Source organism: Pelobates fuscus, chromosome 4 (genome assembly GCF_036172605.1).
Source record: "Pelobates fuscus isolate aPelFus1 chromosome 4, aPelFus1.pri, whole genome shotgun sequence".
NCBI lineage: Eukaryota > Metazoa > Chordata > Amphibia > Anura > Pelobatidae > Pelobates > Pelobates fuscus.
This window is the reverse complement of record NC_086320.1, coordinates 196,092,607-196,112,522: the sequence shown is the minus strand read 5'-3', so window position 1 is coordinate 196,112,522 and position 19,916 is coordinate 196,092,607. Positions and strand designations below refer to the sequence as shown.

At 36.7% G+C, this 19,916-nt stretch overlaps 1 protein-coding gene across 1 annotated transcript in view; it reads right to left on the bottom strand.

Moving 5' to 3' along the window:
• Positions 1-19,916, bottom strand: part of CDH18 (cadherin 18) — a 696,504-nt gene that overhangs the window by 460,645 nt on the left and 215,943 nt on the right. Inside the window, exon 3 of the mRNA XM_063451839.1 lies at positions 12,215-12,701. Coding sequence (XP_063307909.1) covers positions 12,215-12,442 — 228 coding nt within the window. The 5' untranslated portion in view covers positions 12,443-12,701. The remainder of the gene's footprint in view (positions 1-12,214; positions 12,702-19,916) is intronic.

The window sequence follows — 19,916 nt, the reverse complement described above, 5'->3', positions numbered from 1 at the left end:
AGTGCAGTGTGTGTATGCGTGCAGTGTGTGTATGCGTGCAGTGTGTGTGTATGCGTGCAGTGTGTGTATGCGTGCAGTGTGTGTATGCGTGCAGTGTGTATGGATGAGTGCAGTGTGTATGGATGAGTGCAGTGTGTATGGATGAGTGCAGTGTGTATGGATGAGTGCAGTGTGTATGGATGAGTGCAGTGTGTGTATGGATGCAGTGTGTTGTGTATGAGTGCAGTGTGTTGTGTATGAGTGCAGTGTGTGTTGTGTATGAGTGCAGTGTGTGTTGTGTATGAGGGTAGTGTGTGTGTGTGTGTGTGTGTGTGTGTGATGGAGAGCATTGGTGGGGGGGTGGGCATTTTTTTATTATTATTTAATTATTATTTTAATATTATTTTTTCTTATATTATTTTATTACTATTTTTTTGTTGTTTTATTAATATGGTAAGATTGTTTATTTAACAACCTTCCAGTCTATTTGCACCATTGTTTTCAGAAATTCAATACAAACAAATAATGGTATAATACAATTCTTCCAATCTGACTCTTAGTGTTTCTAATATCCCCCCGCTGTAAACATGGCTAATTACTTGGTTAACTATGCCTAATTATACACCCATACAGATAAAAAAAAAAAGTTTTTAATTAATATAAAATTATGTCTAAGTTAAACATTGTCTACTATCCTGCATCGCACATTTTTTTTTTTATTATTAATATATATTTTTTTTTTTCGTCCCCCCTCCCTGCTTGTTAGCTGGCCAGGGAGGGGGGCTCTCACTCCCTGGTGGTCCAGTGGATGGGCTGTAGGAGGGGGGCTGGCAGGAAGCTGTAACTTACCTTCACAGCAGCTCCTGTCAGCTCCCTTCTCTCTCCTCCGGTCCGTGCAGCTCCCAGATCAGCTCCCTCTGCAAGTCTCGCGGTCGCGCGGAGCGTTGCCACGGTAACCCGTGGCAACGCTCTGACCCCGCGGCTCTCGCGAGATTTGCAGAGGGAGCTGATCTGGGAGCTGCACGGACCGGAGGAGAGAGAAGGGAGCTGACAGGAGCTGCTGTGAAGGTAAGTTACAGCTTCCTGCCAGCCCCCGGTCCTTGTCTGTATTATGGCAATGTAAATTGCCATAATACAGACAATTGACTCGAGTATAAGACGAGTGGGGGTTTTTCAGCACAAAAAATGTGCTGAAAAACTCGTCTTATACTCGAGTATATACGGTACTGTAAAGTTCACCTAAAAGGGGAAAAAGGTGGAAAAAAAAGGGGAAAGAAGAAAGGGAAAAAAGGAAAGTATATATCCAAATTATAACACTAAGGGTACAAAATATAAGGAGGACTATATAAGGGATATAGGGAAGGGGAGTAAGAAGTGGTAATAAGAAGGAAGGGAAAGAAAAGGGTAAACGAGGAATTAACAATTTGGTATAAAGAATAAGAGTTAATGTGAATTATGGATATGCTGAATTATTTTATTTATTTTTTTATATATTTTTTTCAAATGATTTGGAGATATGATACTAAATGAGAAGGGAGGGAATAAGTAGGAAAGAAAATATAGAAAGAAGAATGAGTAAGTTAAATAAATGCATTTAAGTCTCATTACGGAACACCTGCTTTGGCTCCACCGCCATAGAGATATGGCACCAATTTCCACATGAGATTTTCAAACAAACCTATGTGGAAACAGATCTACACAACGAGGGTGTGTGGGATCTGTAGGGATATTTGTTTTTATGTAATGTTAGTAATGTTTTTGTTTTTTGTTGTTGTTTGTAAGTCCAGCAAAGCAGCTCTGGAAAGGGGAAGCAAACAGTGGGTAAAGAAACATTAGAAAGCAACATTAAATGCTCAACGGATAATTCACCACAAAATAAGTCACTGGTATACCACTTCTTAAAGCAAGCAAATATACAGATCTGTGCTCTTCAAGAGATGCATTGGACAATAGGCGAGGAGCAAAGAATGACATCTAAGGAATTTCTGCTGATTTTCAGTGAATCCTAGGAGAGCAAGAAAAAGAGAGGAGTGTCAATCCTCTTTTCTATGAATTTTTCTCCTGAACTAATATATCAGAAGAGTGACACGGAAGCCAGATATGTGATTTTGATCTGTAAGATTGGTAGAGATATTTTTACTTTGGTCAATCTTTATGTACCAAACCAATCTCCAATTGAGTTTATAAAGATGTTTCTAGATCTAGATCTAGATTATACCTGCTTTTCAAAAACATATTTAAGTTTTTCAAGGATAGATATGATTTTTGGAGACAGACACCTATCTGAGACACCTATCCGTCCTCCTCGGGCCCCCCCGGCCATGTGAGAGTGAGGTCCTTGCGAGGACCTCACAATCACATGGCCGGGTTAGCTGGCTGAGGCATTGCCAGCAGGGGGACTAACTGTAATGACAGTTAGTCCCCCTGCTGGCTGGAAATAAAATAAAATTAATTAAAATAAGTGTAAAAAAAATCATAATATACTCAGATCATATATATATATATATATATATATATATATATATATTCAATGATATATATATATATATATATATATATATATGATCTAAGTATATATATATACACATATACATACACACACATACACTGTCTAGGTGTATTTTACTATTAATATATATATAATTATATATATATTTATTAATATCAAATTACACGTAGACTGATACTGATTAAATATATAAAATTATTGTTATATATATATATATATTTATATATAATATAAAAAATATGTAAATACGTAAAAAAAAATAATTAAAAATAAATAATTAAAAAATATATAGATGTGTGTTATTTCGTTCTAACTGTATTGTGATATTAATATATATATACACGTAGAACGAAATAATATATATATCTATATCTATATACATAAATATATACGTATATATCACTATATATATACCTATATATAAACAAAAATATTTTTACAAAATTATATATATATATATATACATATATATATACACACATACGTATATATATATATATATTGGACCTGCCAAAGATGGGGTACATTGACGTTATGGCAGGCTTATGCAATGTATGATCATATAATGTAACTAAATCCCCATTATTATTTTTTGCCTAGATTAGGTGTTTTTAAAAAAAACTTTTAAAAACTAATATAATCTGTCAACATTGAAGTTGCTGTTTAGTAGATAGGAGATTGCGCTGGATCTTGTGTATTGTTTTTAAAAAAACTTTTAAAAACGAATAAAATCTGTCAACATTGAAGTTGCTGTTTAGTAGATAGGAGAGTGCGCTGGATCTTGTGTATTGTTTATTGTTTATTGTATAATATGGCCCCCAGCAGCACCCCATTTAAGCATGTTCAGGTGAGTGCAACCATCCCCCATGTTTCATATAGATATATATTTGGGAGTCTAGCCAACTCCTTGGTTTTGCACCCCTCCCTGTTACAGGTGCCTCATCTCAGGTCCCTATTTAGCCTTGTACTGCAGAGAGCCTCAGATGGATTTTTTTCCCAAGTAAGTGGGTTAATCTCATAAGAGCAGACATTAGACTGTGAGAGTAGGACCTGCCAACGATGGGGTACATTGACGTTGTGGCAGGCTTATGCAATGTATGATCATATAATGTAACTAAATCCCCATTATTATTTTTTGCCTAGATTAGGTGTTTTTTAAAAAAACTTTTAAAAACTAATATAATCTGTCAACATTGAAGTTGCTGTTTAGTAGATAGGAGAGTGCGCTGGATCTTGTGTATTGTTTATTATATATATATATATATATTTATGTAATATTTTTACATAATTAGGTATCTTAATTAATTACAATTAGCGGGACCTGCCTGACAACCCATGCCAAAAGTATAGGGAATTTAATTTGCTAGCACTATATTTAACCCTATAACTTTCCAAGACACCATACAACCTGTACATGGGGGGTACTGTTCTACTCATGAGACTTCGCTGAACACAAATATTAGTGTTTCAAAACAGTAAAATGTATTACAACGATGATATCACCAGTAAAAGTGACATTTTTCACGCACAAACAGCACTTACAAGGACGACATTATTGCTGCGATACTTTTTACTGTTTTGAAACACAAATATTTGTGTTCAGCGAAGTCTCCCGAGTACAACAGTACCCCTCATGTACAGGTTTTATGGTGTTTTCAAAAGTTACGGCATCAAATATAAGGCTTGTGTTTCATTTTTTTCACATTAAAATTTGTCAGATTGGTTACGTTGCCTTTGAGACCCTATGGTAGCCCAAGAATGAAAATTACCCCTATGATGGCATACCATTTGCAATAGTAGACAACCCAAGGTCTTTTTTAGTAGTCACAAACACTGGCTAAAATTGGCGTTTTTTGCATTTTTTACACACAGACAAATACTAACACTAACTTTGGCCGGTGTTTGTGACCAAATAGCTACTAAAAAAGACTGGACATACCCCATTTGCAATACCTTGGGTTGTCTACTATTGCAAATGGTATGCCATTATGGGTGTACATTTTATTCCTGGGCTACTATACAGTCCCAAAGGCAACGTAACCAATCTGGTGAATTTCAATTTCAAATGTAACGTGCTATATTTGACCCTGTAACTTCCCAAAACACCATAAAACCTGTACATAGGGGGTACTGTTTTACACGTGAGACTTTGCTGAATACAAATATGTGTATTTTATTGCAGTAAAAGCAAACAGTATTATGACATTGACGGTTAAAATGTCATGTAGAACTAAAAAAATAACAAAATGTCTTATTTTCTCCCATTTTTTCATATTAAATTATGTTTCATAGCTAAATATTTCATATTAAATGAAAGCCCTGTTTCCCCTGAATAAAATGATATATAATAAGGGGGGTGCATTTAATATGAAAGAGGTGAATTATGGTTGGACAGACATATAGCGCAAATGCCAGGTTTTGTTTACGTTTTGTTTTGTTCACAACATGTACATTTGGCTCAGTCCTTAAGGGGTTAATACTATATTATTGACACTGGAAAAAAACAGAAACTGCTTTTAAAGATTTCTACCCACAGTTATATAATCTTCAAATCAAACCAACACAGGATCAGATAAAAGAATATCTAGATAAAATAAAACTACCGCACTTAACCGTAGAACAATCTAAAATATTAAACCAGAAGATATCAGAGGTTGAGGTAGAAAGGGCCATAGGAAGATTGAAGAGGGGAAGGCACCTGTTCCGGATGGAATTAACAACCTGTTTTATAAACTACTGAAAGACGTCATAAAAGAACCTTTGACCAAAACCTTTAACGGGATAGCTGAAGGGAAAGCTGTACCTAAAGAACTATTACAAGCAAATATTATAACAATACCAAAAGAAGGGAAAGATCCTGAACTGATGATCAATTATTGACCTACATCACTCCTAAATACTGACATTAAGTTATACTCTGCGGTTCTGGCAGAACGGTTAAAGCAGGTTGTACCCACATTGGTCCATTCGGATCAGGTGGGCTTTGTGCCCGCAATATCATCCATGAATAACATCAGAAGACTGATTGATATTCTGGATGCAGTGCATTCAAAGGGTGTACCCCACCTGACCCTGTCTTTAGACGCTGGACAGGCGTTTGACAGGGTTGGGTGGGGCTTTCTCAGGCAAGTCTTGAGGGTATTTGGTTTTCATGGCTGGATGTTGGAGACCATTATGGCTCTGCACTCAGGCCCCACACCTAGAGTATTCGGGGGAGGCTTCAGCTCAGGTTTATATATATATATATATATATATATATATATATATATATATATATATATATGTGTATGTATGTAAAAAACAGATGCAATTTGTATCTTGATAATATCATAATACCTATTTTTATTGGACTAACAGAATTCTGTAATGACAAGCTTTTGCGAGAACCTCCTTTTACCAAGAATGCTTTAGACTTGAGAAAGGGAGGTTCTCCCGAAAAGTTGTCATTACAAAATTCTGTTAGTCCAATAAAAAAGTACTTCAAGATACAAAATATATCTGTTTTTTACATCTGCATTACTGGACTAATACGGCTACAATCTCTACTTTACATTTATATACATATATATTTAATTATTTTAATGTGTGGAACTTTTTTTTTTTTTACTTTTCCCACCAGCAGGGGGACTACCCGACAGCCCAAGCAGTCCCCCTGCAGGCAGATCTGCAGGCAGCTACCACTGGAAAACACATTAAGATCCAAGAATGCCTGCCAGTTCCTGTATCACGATTTTAATGCAGAGTAGATTGGTTTTCTACTTGGAATTCTCAACCTAGTTTCATAGATTTCACATGTTTTCATTGTTTCATGTTTGTAAAGGTGCAACACCACCATATCTTTGCTTGAGCTGCATACATCACTTTTGTACAGCCCATTGTGTAGACCCCCCAAAAATTCAAATAAAACATAACTTTGTTTTTGTTAGTTGTTAGAAATATACAATTTTCTATAGACAACAGATTTTAATTTTTTTTTATAGAAATTAATACCTGGTGAACTTCTACTAAATATATGACTTTATCCCTTGCTGCCACATGCCAGCTTTAAATATTAAGTCATATTATATTACATCGTTGTCCAATTGTTCTTTTATATAAGCAAATAACTGCAACAGCTCCCTCTATTTAGAAAAGTAGTTGTTGTATGCATTATTTTATTGTAGAACAAAGTTTGAATAGTAAGAATGATTTAAGGAAGAAGGATTAAAATACAGGTGAGACTGAGCAAGACCAGAGCTAAGGATATTTGTGATGCCAAAATATATTTTGTATGGAAAAAGTAAAATAATGGTGTGATGAAATAGTATTTTTTTTATCAAAGCTATTTTTTATTTCTAACAAATTAGACAACAGGAAAAAACATTTCTTGAGCAAAACCAATGCAATGTTATAGATGGTAATGACTTTGAAATCTATCAGCATCGAAGTTGCTGTTTAGTGGATAAAGGAGTGCGCTGGATCTTCTTTTGTATCGTATAACTTGGCTCCCAGCAGCACCCTATTTATGCATGTTCAGGTGAGTGCAGCCAGCCACCTGCTTTCTCATATATATATATATTGGAGTCTAGACAACTCTTTGTTTTTGCACCCCTCCCTGTCACAGGTGCCTCATCCCAGGGCCCTATTTAGCCTTGTACTGCAGAGAAGCCCAGATGGATTTTTTCCCCCAAGTAAGTATCTCATGAAGCAGACATTAGGTTGTTAGAGTAGGACCTGCCAAAGATGGGGTACATTGACGTTGTGGCAGACTTATGCAATGTATGATCATATAATGTAACTAAATCCCTATAAGTTTTTTTGCCTAGATTAGGTGTTTTAAAAAAAAAACTAACAAAGTCTGTCAGCACCGAAGTTGCTGTTTAGTGCATAAGGGAGTGCGCTGGATTTTCTTTTGTAATGAAGTTGAAATATACATTTAGCTGAAAGTTGCAATGTAGGTAACCATAAATAATTGTATGGATAACCAATAGATATATATTCAGCAAGTATAGCAGCATGTACCATGTACATTATGTTTTAGTCTATTCTGTTATAACCTAAGCCATAGTGTAAACACTGACATTAGTCTAAAACCAGTTTTCTTCTGACTTTGTCTAAAGGTCAATTGGGTCTGCAACTGTATGTCAACTTGATTTCCGATGTGTACTTGAATTCTAATTATAGCTTATTAAAAGCAAAGTATTACATTACAGCACAAATAGGAGCAATTATTTTTATTACTGCACATGGTTTTCAGGCAATTCTCACTGAATAACTATATTGTCATCACCTTGAACAAACCTGATAGATAAACTAGTCAAGGTTATGTGTGCGTATTTTGCTGCATTCTGTCTACTAATTTTAGAAAAGTATAGATTTGAATGTGAATAAATATATATAGAGAAAAATCCCTCTTTATTTCTACTTTTTATTTTCGTTATTACATTTCCTTTCTGCCAATCTACCCTTCCCTCTACTTCACCTCCCCCCCCCCCCAATCTTTTTTTGTTTCTACTGCTGGATGATAAGTAGGCTTTTGTTGTATACAAAATTGTTTTCTCCATATGTTAGATTGGTTTACATAAAGCAGGTGGTTCTGCACTGCATTCACCTATCTTCTTTGTATTTTATCTTCTCATTTCATTTTGGCATTTGTTTTCTTAATCCAGTAGGGTTGCCAATCCATGTGTAAATGTTTTTTTTTTTCTAACTAATTTGGATTTAGGTTGTAACTTTGTACATACCTCTCACATCTGTAACACAAGCAGTAATGTAGACGACTTCTGCATATTTTATGAAATTGCTCACTTACATCAATAAGGCCTAAAGATCATGTGAGATACGGCTTGTATAAGTGTATCCCCTTTTTGCTCCAAACTGGGCTGTAGCCTTTGGAACTCCAGGATCCCTCCATGGGCTGGAACAGGCCAAGAGTAGTGAGCCTCCGCAGAAGTGTAGGGAGATTTGGACATATTGATAGTAAACAGAATCACCCATGAGAAAAAGTGGCAGAGCTACTCACACAAATGAACAGTGTCAAGTCTGAGTCACAGGGCTTAGAATTCCAAATTTGAACAGTCCAAATTTGAATCCTAATATTACAAAAATAAAATATTTTTTCATAATATCACACCATTTTAAAAATGTATCCAAACATATTAAATAATTTGAAAAGTGTATCCAACAATTTGAAATCAAGACCATAATGTGTAGTAAAAAAAATTAAAGCAAAGGTGGTACATAATCAACAATGATACATTCAAAGGTAATACTACCATGCTTGCATTTCCAAAACAAATAACTTAAAAATATAATAAAATAAAAATAAAATGGGTGTAGGCTACGTTGACCTACTATTAAGATAATGGCACCCTGATATATATCTGTCTTGTTCCATAACCAAATGCAGGCCTTTTCACTAGATGGCTGTTTGAGTCAGAGCAACAGGAGAATTTGCTTCATTTTCTTTTAACTTTATATTAAAGCAATTGACATCATGATCTAGTCGGGACATTTTTTGACAGACTTCTAGGTGCCAGATACAGAGTTTAAAACAACGATTACTAGTGAACAAAGATGGCGTCATTTCATTGTAGGATATTTAGATGTATATTTCTACATTAAAGTTTTCCTGTCCACCTCCAACAAAGCCTTGTGAATTAAGCGTTGGAACTAGGCCATGGAGCAATGAAAGATGGTTGCCTGGTCTGGTGAATCACATTTCTTATAGATCAAGTGGATGGCCAAGTGTGTGTACTTTGTTTACCTGGAGAAAAATGGCAGCAAGATCTACTGTGAGAAGAAGGCAGGCCAGTGGGGGGATTTGTAAAACCATAGAATTCTATATCCAAACACACCTTTTATTTAAGCTTAAAGGTAAGATGAAAAGTCAACTTGTTCAATTTGTAGGTGTCATACAATGATGCAAAGCAACAATGATGCACACTGTTGCATAACATGAAGATTCAAGATCCAGCATCAGTGTTAAATGTGGTTTTGTTAAAACTACAACTTCTGTGTCTGACAGCTACACTACCCAATTTATAAGTATAGGTCAGGCATATGATGACAGAAAGGATGTATTACCGAAACTTGAACTGGCCAGATTTAACATAAAGACAAGTAAAAGCATTAACATAAAACAAGCCAAGATCAAGATACCAGAAACACGGAAATACAATATAGCTAGGTCAGGATTAGAGGTCAGAAGAGTCAGTTAAAATTGAATAACCAGAAAACAAGGGAGTGTGCAATGAGCCTCTCTCTATCAGGCAACCCAAGATCATTCGCCTCCTGATCAGCACTTTTGGCGCGTTCGGGAAGTCTGAACCCAAGTGCTGATTGGGAAGGCAGAAGTGGACCAGCAAGTGGTACTTCCTGAACAACAAGCCCAGAGTGCTCATAGAGGTGTGAGCATCGTATTGATTGAGTAAGTACTGTGACACCATGCCAGTTTGAGAGTCTAATTTTAACAACTTAACACTGAAACATCCAAATATCCTCTCCCTCCAATCCAAAAACTTGATATTGTGGAATAAAGTGACTTGTAGGTAGGTCGCCCTCAAGTTCGATATGTAGATACCAATTGGTATTTTCAAGTAACTTTTTCAGTGTTTGCTTGATTTAAATTTAAATTAGAAGTCCGTTACAGAAGCAGAAACAAGTGTAGTGTAGGCTTAGGGATAATTTTCCAAGGTGGTAATTTTATCCAGCATTGTAGAAGTCAGTTAGAAAGTCTAAGCAAATTAACTTTCTTGTATAATTATCAACTTTGCAATCTGAATGTCATCTATTCAATAAGACCCTATAACATATAAAGTGGATGGCAAGTGCGTGTATTTCGTCTACCTGGAGAAGAGATGGAAGCAAGATCCACTATCGGAAGAATACAGGCCAGTGCAGACATATGTAAAACCATAGAATTCAGAGAGGATATATATAAAGCACTCCTTGCTACATGTTTAGTGGCTGAGTGAGATGATTGATGAAGGGCAATCGCTTGACTTAATTAGGCCAAAATTCTAATATTGTAACATTTATCTTAACCCATATATTTTACATATTTGCCCATTTGGCACCAGTGTCCTACTTATTCTTAGTAGCATAATATCAAACGTGCACCTGTTAATCTGACCTTTTTTAGTTTTTCCCTGTAGCATGTGGCCCATGGGCAAGCAAAGGGTTGCTGACTATTTCTTACTTATATGTAAGGGTCAGCTGTATTGTTCTTTCTTTCCACATATCATTCTCCTCTCTTTTTGCATCTGCTTCTTTCATATGTCCTATAGAAAAATCTAGGGAAATGTTGTCACTAGTAATTTTGATTACCCATAATACTACAGATGTTAATAAATATACTTCATATTCCAATTATCCTAAACCATATTAAAGGTGCATATTGTTTGCACAATATCTGTATTTAAGCGTAAGGTTTAGCATAAGGAGCCCAAAAATACTGAAGATAGCTGGATAAAATCACCAAAAAAGATAGGGAATACGAAGATACGCCGGATAGCCAAAGGACAGGTTGAGCAGCATAGGTTCATAAACAATAAAACAAGTAAAGGTCAAAAAGCATGTAGACAACAATGCAGGTTCAGAATACGGTAGTGAACACCCAGTAAGCACAAAACAACTGAGCGAAGAAGGCTGTAAGTCAGGCTGTTATTTATGGGGGAAGGGACATGCCCCCTGTATGTAATCACTAGACTCCTGACACACCTACCTTCTCATAGAGAGAGTGCCTGCCCAACGCGCAAGCTTAGCAAGGCTGGGCACTGCTGTGACTTCATCCACCTACCATGCCACATGGGCCAAATTACCCTGGAGACACATATATGCTCCAGCATCTCAAAGTGGAGATGGGGAGATGTGGCATGGGAGGTCGATGTAAGCCAGGGGACAAATGGGGACTTGACAGTACGTCTGTTTCTAATTTGAATGTGTGTTTGTGTATAATGTATGTGTGAAATGGTTGGAGGGTAGGTAGGTGAATTATCTATGTTGGTGATAATTATCAGTTGTTGTTTGCAGGAAGCTATGGAACTGGATGGTTTAGTAGGTATAAGTGACTAGGCTAGATGTATGTATACAGGTAGGACATAACAGAGTTGTTAAGTGTGACTATAGGTAGTCATATTACTGGGTTGGTGAATGTGATTGAGTTGGTAAATACAATACATACATAGCTTTAATACAGTAGGTTGGGTGAATTTGACTGAGTGACTGTATGTGACTGTATATGAAAGGGGATGTTGCTGGGTGAATAGGAGTGGGTGAGTGCATGAAGCAAGATGGGGGTTTATGACAAGGTGCGTGACAGGTAAATATAACTAAATGAAGACTGGAGAGAAAAACAGGGTGGATTCATGTTACAGTAATGCGTATTGTTAACAAACTAGAGAATCATTAGTTGCAGGTAGAGTAAATCCACTTTCAAAGATAAGGGGCTTGTGTGCACTGTACCCCATGCAACAGACCATAGCAAACCTCTAATTTAGCCCTGTTCATTCAATGTTTAATGAATGTTTTAAGGAGAACTGAAAATTGTATAAATAATACTTTTAGAATTGTCTTGTATAATTAATAGTACTATGTCCTGTTGAAAAATATTACATACAACACAATATTTAAATAATTCTAAAAATAAGCATTGTCTAATAGGAGCATTTAAGAAAGACATGGTAACCAGCATTGTTGCATAATTTAAAAATCATAACATCACAGAGAAATTAAGAGTAATTTTACCTTTCCAACATATTGTGGATCTGGTCCTATGTGTTCTTCTAAAACAAAGAACTGATTCCAAACCCATCCACGTTTTGGGCGATGATGCACTTCTGTTTCCCCTTCTATATGTTTAGTTTGGTTTTTGGTCACCTTGATGGAGGTGTGATGCATTGCTCCATAACACCTCTGAACAAAACAGAGACACACTAGGACTGGACAGATACCTGATGTACTCGTAATTTTCATTGTAGGGTCTCTTTCCAAGTCAAAGTCTTCTCTTTTTTTTCTTTACTTGGTTAGTTTGTAATCCAATATTGACAAATATGATGGAAAATAAGCTAAATCCTACTTGTGAACACAGTCCAGTATGGTCCTCTATGAACATCCATTGTATTATTGATCCTTTGATAATAACTCTGTATTTACATCCTGAACAATGATTATCCTTGGACTTTTTCTTCACAACATCCTTTCAAGCATTATCCAGAAAAGATGCATCTTATATCTAAAAAAAGAAACAGTGAATAAATAAAATGAAAAAATAAATTATTGATTTAGCAATTTTTCCCAAATAGAAACCATCATTTCACAAGTAACAAAAATGCAATGGTACAAATTAAGTACACAGAAGTCAATGTATGTTATCTTTCAAAATAAATTGCATTTATAAACAAAACAGCAGAAAAGGATTGTGTAATCTCAGCCTTTAACTGTAATGTTTGTGTTTATGTAATGTTATTTACACTTATCTACAATATCTACATTGCTCACCTTGGCATCTTTTTCTGAGTTATGATGACAATTATGATAATAATAGTAACTGGCAAAGCACAAAAACCGGCGCATAGCATATGCGCAGATATTGCAAATAGAGTGTTAAATAGCAAAGATATGTATTTTTATCAAATTAATTGAAAGTTTCTTATAATTGGTCATGAAATTCAATATGGCAGAGCACACTGTAAGGATTTATTAGTGAACAAATAGATTGTGTCAAGCTGCTTTGATTCTGTGGTTATATGAATAATACATTTACATATTTATGATGATTTTAAAATTACTGCCAAACCGAATAACTGATTGACCAGCAGAGGTGACCATGCCTGAGAGCATAGTTGTAGCACATGCATAGATATGGAATACAGAGATGTAAATGGCAAAGATTTATATTTTATAAATATAATTGAGATTTTGCAAGATTGATTATTTGAACCAAATACAGTTGTCAGATCAGGCATGTTGGTATCCTATTCCAAATGGCAGAGCACATCATGACTGTTTCTCACCACAATGGCTTTAAAGAGTTTGTAAAATGTTTGAATATTTAAAATTGGCTAAACCACATGACTGAACACCAGTAGAGGTGGTTCAGCATTTATACAGCACATAGATAGATGTTGCATGTAGAGAAATACATTACAAAGATTTTGATTTTTATATGAATATTTGAATTTTGCAACAAATAAAACATTATGGTAGCCAGACTATGATACATATAGTTTCTTATTTAATATGGTGGAGTACATCCTAGCTGTTTATCACCAAATTTATTTTAAGGCACTTTAGGTTAGCATTTTTGATGTTAAAGTAATTTGAAAAATGAACAGTATTGTTAAGAACAGTTCTAAATTATATTGACTACTTCAATAAGTGGTTTCAAAAAAGATTTACAATGGCCACAGGACTTTGTTACCTCAGGCCCCCATATGTCATATAGACTTGCCACTTATATATTTGAGTAATCATATGTTTAGCAAGTTGTGTTATTGTTCATTATATAAATACATTTATATTTATGATGTATACTGCATTTCAGCTTATCAAATTCTCCTTATATAGTCCCATATCGTTTATATATTTTATGCAGGTGACTGGTGCAGGGGACTGTCACAACATTTGCTCTGACTTTGTAAGGTCAGAACAAGTGTTATCAAAAAACAGAAATAAGCTCTCGCTACAATAATACAAAAAGAGGGCAGCAGTAAATCCGGAAGTATTCCCAAAACCTCACAAAACATACTAATTATAACAAACAAAGTGGCAAACTGTGCTCAAAAGGGTGTAACACTGTAAATACATATATGTATATATACTTCTACGAGGTCGATGTAAATGGGTATTGAGCAACTTTTGATAACCTCAAAGAAAAAGAAAAAGGACAACAAATAATGCATATGTGAGGAAGGCTGAACTTGATGGACGCAAGTCTCTTTTCAGCTATGTAACTATGTAACTATGTAACAATATATGTAATGTTTTATATGAAGTGTATAGAGGGCAAACTCACACTTTACTGAGCTGCTAAGAGCTCTGCTGTAAATCGCCTGGACGGTACAATCCCCAACTATGGATATATGGAGCTCTGTTGTACTTGCCGTCCAATATATATAAAGAAAATAAAGCAAAAAAAAAGCTTATGGTGTAGTATGACTATACACAAGATAGGTAGTAATTAAGTGGTATCCTACTTACAATATCAAGAGCAATGACTTGCTCTGGTTTGGTGAGCATTGGTGGTATTATCCCCACCTGGGATATGCAGGATGAACCAGGAAATATGATGACAGGTATGATATGATACAATAATAAAAAATGAAATCTTATATAAATTAAAAATGCTTTATTAATATATTGTAAAAAGGTATAATATATTAAAAGCAATTGGAAATAGGAGTGAAATTATTCCACACTTAATGCATTTCACTTGGCTAGGCTTCCTCAGAAGTGTGGATAATCCTGTCCTGTCCCGGTTTATATAGTCTGTATATTGGTAATCAGTGTAATCTGGTGTGTGTAATGCATTTCCTGGTTGTGCTTCTGTCGCGTGCGTCGCGCAAAATTGATGCATCGTGATTATTACCTCGCATGGGTTTATGGGATATGAAGTCCGCAAGTAGCTCCGTCTTTTGGATTATGTTGACAGATAATGATGTATCGGCAGTCCGTTACAAAGCATATCAAAAAGTCCCAAGAGTTCCATCAGCCTTATTGAATGAGGGCAAAGTGTGAGAAACAAACGGAGCATTAGTATAAATGTACTAACTGTATTTAAAATTATTTAAAAAAGAGAGAGGTAGCTTGAACCTATTTTAAAAGGGGAAATAGTCTGAAAATATACCATGGTATATATAGGCTACCTCTCTCTTTTTTAAATAATGCTCACTGTCTAACATAATGTTTATTGAGTGTTACTCTCTATGGACCTTTTTTTTAGTAATGTTTAATATTTATTGACATTTTAAATACAGTTATGGTATATTTTCAGACTATCTCCCTTTTTAAAATAGGTTCAGGCTACCTCTCTCTTTTTTAAATAATGCTCACAGTATAACTTAATGGTAAATGAGTGTTACTCTCTATGGACCTTTTTTTTAGGAATGTTTAATATTTATTGGCATTTTAAATACAGTTAGTACATTTATACTAATGCTCCGTTTGTTTCCCACACTTTGTCCTCATTCAATATGGCTGATGGCAGTGGCATACACACAACCCATGGGGCCCCGTTGCGAAAACTGATCCGTGGCCCCCCCTCCCCGCACGCTTACGCTGCACGGGCTGGGGCCGCAACACATGGCGGTGGGCAACTGGTCGGAGGGCTGCGACCCCTGCGACCACGGTATGTATGCCAGTGCATGCATAAACACATACACTTAAAGGACCACTACAGACACCCAGATCACATCAGCTCAATGAAGTGGTCTGGGTGCCAGGTCTCTCTAGTTTTAACCCTGCAGCTGAAAACATAGCAGTTTCAGAGAAACTGCTATGTTTCACTGAGGGTTAATTCAGCCTCTAGTGGCTGTCTCATTGACAGCCGCTAGAGGAGCTTCTGCGATTCTCACTTCTCATTGAGTAATGCTTTCCTATGGGCAGTTTGAATGCGCGCATGGCTCTTGCCACGCATGCGCATTCAGAGCTGAGAGGCGGATCGGGGCGGAGAGATCCCCAGCGCCAAGGGAGTCCGTGCTGGAGAAAGGTAAGTGCTTAAGACACACACTCTCATGAACAGACGCATACACACTAGCTAACAGACACACACATTTACTGACAGACACACACTCAGTGACAGACATACATACACACTCACTGACAGACAGACACAGACTCACTCACTAAACACACACTCACTAAGAGATGCACACAAACACACTCAGTAACAGACACACATAGTAACACACTCACTGACACACTATAACACTAACACACACACACTCTAACACTAACACACACACACACACTCTAACACACACACTAACACACACACACACACACTAACACTAACACACACACACTAACACACACAGTCTAACACTAACACACACACTCTAACACACACACACTCTCACACTAACACACACTCTAACACTAACACACGCACTAACACACACACACTCTAACACTAACACACACACTCTAACACTAACACACACACACACTAACATACACTAACACACACACTCTAATGCTAACACACACACACACACTAACACACACACACACACTAACACACACACACTAACACTAACACACACACTCTAACACTAACACACACACTCTAACACTCTAACACTAAGACACACGCCCACACTCTAACAAACACACACACGCACACACTAACACACACACTCTAACACTAACACACACACTCACACACACACACTCTAACACTAACACAAACACTCACACACTCTAACACACAGACACACACACTAACACATACTCACACTCACACACTTTTTTTAATCCCCTCAGCCTCCCTACCTTTGGGAGAGCTAAGGAGGTTCCCTGGAGTCCAGTGGTGTCGGCGGGCAGGCAGGCTGGAGGGCGCGCGAGGGAGCACTCTCCCCTGGGTCCCCAGGACCAGCCTCGGGGGGCCCTGAGGTGGCCGGCTCCTGGGCCCCCCAGGAGAAGAGGCTGGCCCAGTGGGTACATACCTGGGTTGCAGGGCGACCGTGCCCCCTGGTGGGCCGGGCCCGGTCGCAGCCGCGACCCCTGCGACCCCGGTATGTACGCCACTGGCTGATGGAACTCTAGGGACTTTTTGATATGTTTTGTAAAAGACTGTCGATGCGTCATTATCTTCCAACGTCATACAAAGGGCGGAGCTACACAAAGACGGACAGATGCAACACCCCCGCAAAATACTCAATATCTTTGTATACTCACGGACTACATATCCCATTAACCCATGCAAAGTAATGATCGCAACGCGTCACTTTCGGGCGAGGCATGCGGCCGAAGCACAACCAGGAAATGCATTACACACTCTGGATTACACTGATTACCAATGTACAGGCTATATAAACAAGAACAGGACAGGATTATCCACACTTCTGAGGAAGCCCAGCCGAATGAAATGTGTTAAGTGTGGTACTGGAAGATTTATACTCCTATTTCCAATAGATTTTAATATATTTTTAATTTATATAAGAATGATTTTTTTTATTTTATTATCTCATACCTGTCATCATATTTCCTGGTTGATCCTGCATATCCCAGGCAGGGATAATACCACCAGCGCTCTCCAAAGGAGAGCAAGTCATTGCTCTGGATATTGTAAGTAGGATACCCCTTATTTACTACCTATCTTGTGTATAGACATACTACACCATAAGCTTTTATTTGCTTTATTTTCTATATATATATTGGACGGCAAGTACAGCAAAGCTCCACATATCCATAGACGGGATTGTCCTGTCCAGGCAATTTACAGCAGAGCTCTTAGCAGCTCAGTGTGAGTTGGCCCTAAAGTGTGAGTTGGCCCTCAGAGCAAGTGTTGTTACAGCTTTCAAAGAAACATATCCACCCACTCCTATATCTAGCTCAAGATGTGAGTGGGAATCTTCCCCCTGCTCAAAGTTTACACCTTGTTATTTACATGATATCCCTCATCAATGGTTGGGGGCTATAGGACACTAGATCTCCTTTTGTTTGTTATATATTTGCATCCACCAGCATCTCATGTATATGGGCTGTGGGACACTAGGATGTACAGTTTTTTTTTTTTTTTTAAAGTAATAGAGCCACCACTCATTGGTCATTGGTGGTAGTAATGGGAGGACAGTGACTTGCCCATCTACATTATATAATTTATTTTGATATTTGTAATTATATTGAGCAGCAGCTGGCTTTTCACTGTTAAGTATACATGTCCCCATAGATTTTTTTTTTTTTTAAAGAGTAACATTAACCTCCCTGGCGGTATGATTATGTCAGGAATTTTGTACCAAAAGCGGTACCATTTTTTTGCATTTGAATTACCCGCCCAGTTCCGCTCCCATGAGCCTCTGCGGCTCACAGAGACGGAACCAGGAAGTCAGATGGAGGCATCCGCCGGGGCTCTCACCGGCAATCACAGCGCGGGGACATCGCTGGATTGCAAGGAGAAGTTAACCCCTTCAGGACGGAGTCAATAGTGCACGTTCTGATCAAAACAAAACGTAAACAAAAACTGGAATTTGCGCTATATGTCTGTTCACCCGTAGTTCCCCTCTTTCAAATTATATGCACCCACACTTATTATATATCATTTTGTTCAGGAGAAACAGGGCTTTAATCTATCATTAACTATTCATATATGGAACATCATTTATTATGAATAAAAGTAAAAAAAATGTGAGAAAATACGATTTTTTTTTAAATTTGCATTTCCGTCTGACATTTTAACTGTGAATGTCATAATACTGTTAGGTTTTACTGCAAAAAAATGCACATATTTGTAATCAGCGATGTCACGAGTATGGGGTATGTTTAGTCTTTTTTAGTAGCCACTTAGTCACAAAAACTGACCAAAGTTAGCGTTCATATTTGTTTTTGTGTGAAAAAAGCAAAAAACAAATATTTGGCCAGTGTTTGTGACTAAGTGGCTACTAAGAAAGACTGGACATACCCCACTTGCAATACCTCGGGTTGTCTACTTTTGCAAATGGTATGCCATCATGGGGGTAAGTCTCATTCCTGGGCTACCATAGGCTCTCAAAGGCAACATAACCAATCTGCCAAATTTCAATGTGAAAAAAATGAAATGCAAGCCTTATATGTGACTCTCTAACTTTCCAAAACACCATAAAACCTGTACATGGGGGGTACTGTTATTCTCGGGAGACTTCACTAAACACAAATATTAGTGTTTTAAAACAGTAAAACATATTACAACAATAATATAGACCATAAAAGTGCAGTTCGCTTGTAAAAAATGCAAAAAAACTTCACTTTTACTTAAAATATCATCGTTGTAATACAATTTACCAGTTTGAAACACGAATATTTGAGTTCAGCGAAGTCTCCCGAGTAAAACAGTACCCCCTATGTACAGGTTTTATGGTGTCTTGGAGAGTTACAGGGTCAAATATAGTGCTTGCGAATTAAATTCTCTGCACTTTCTCCCTGTGTTGTCAGGCATGTCAATCAAATTTTAATTAATCAAATCACATAATTACGTTAAAAGAATATACATGTAGAATTTTAATATATATGCATTTATAGGTATTTAAATTCTACGTGTATACTAATGTAATCTTTTATGCAATTATATGTATTTATCTATATATATATATTTGCGGTTATTTGTATTTTATATATATATAGATATATATAGAATGTCATTCTAAGTGTATTTTGTTACCGATATATATATATATATATATATATATATATATATATATATATTAATAACAAAATACAGTTAGAATGAAATTACATATGCATATATAATTTA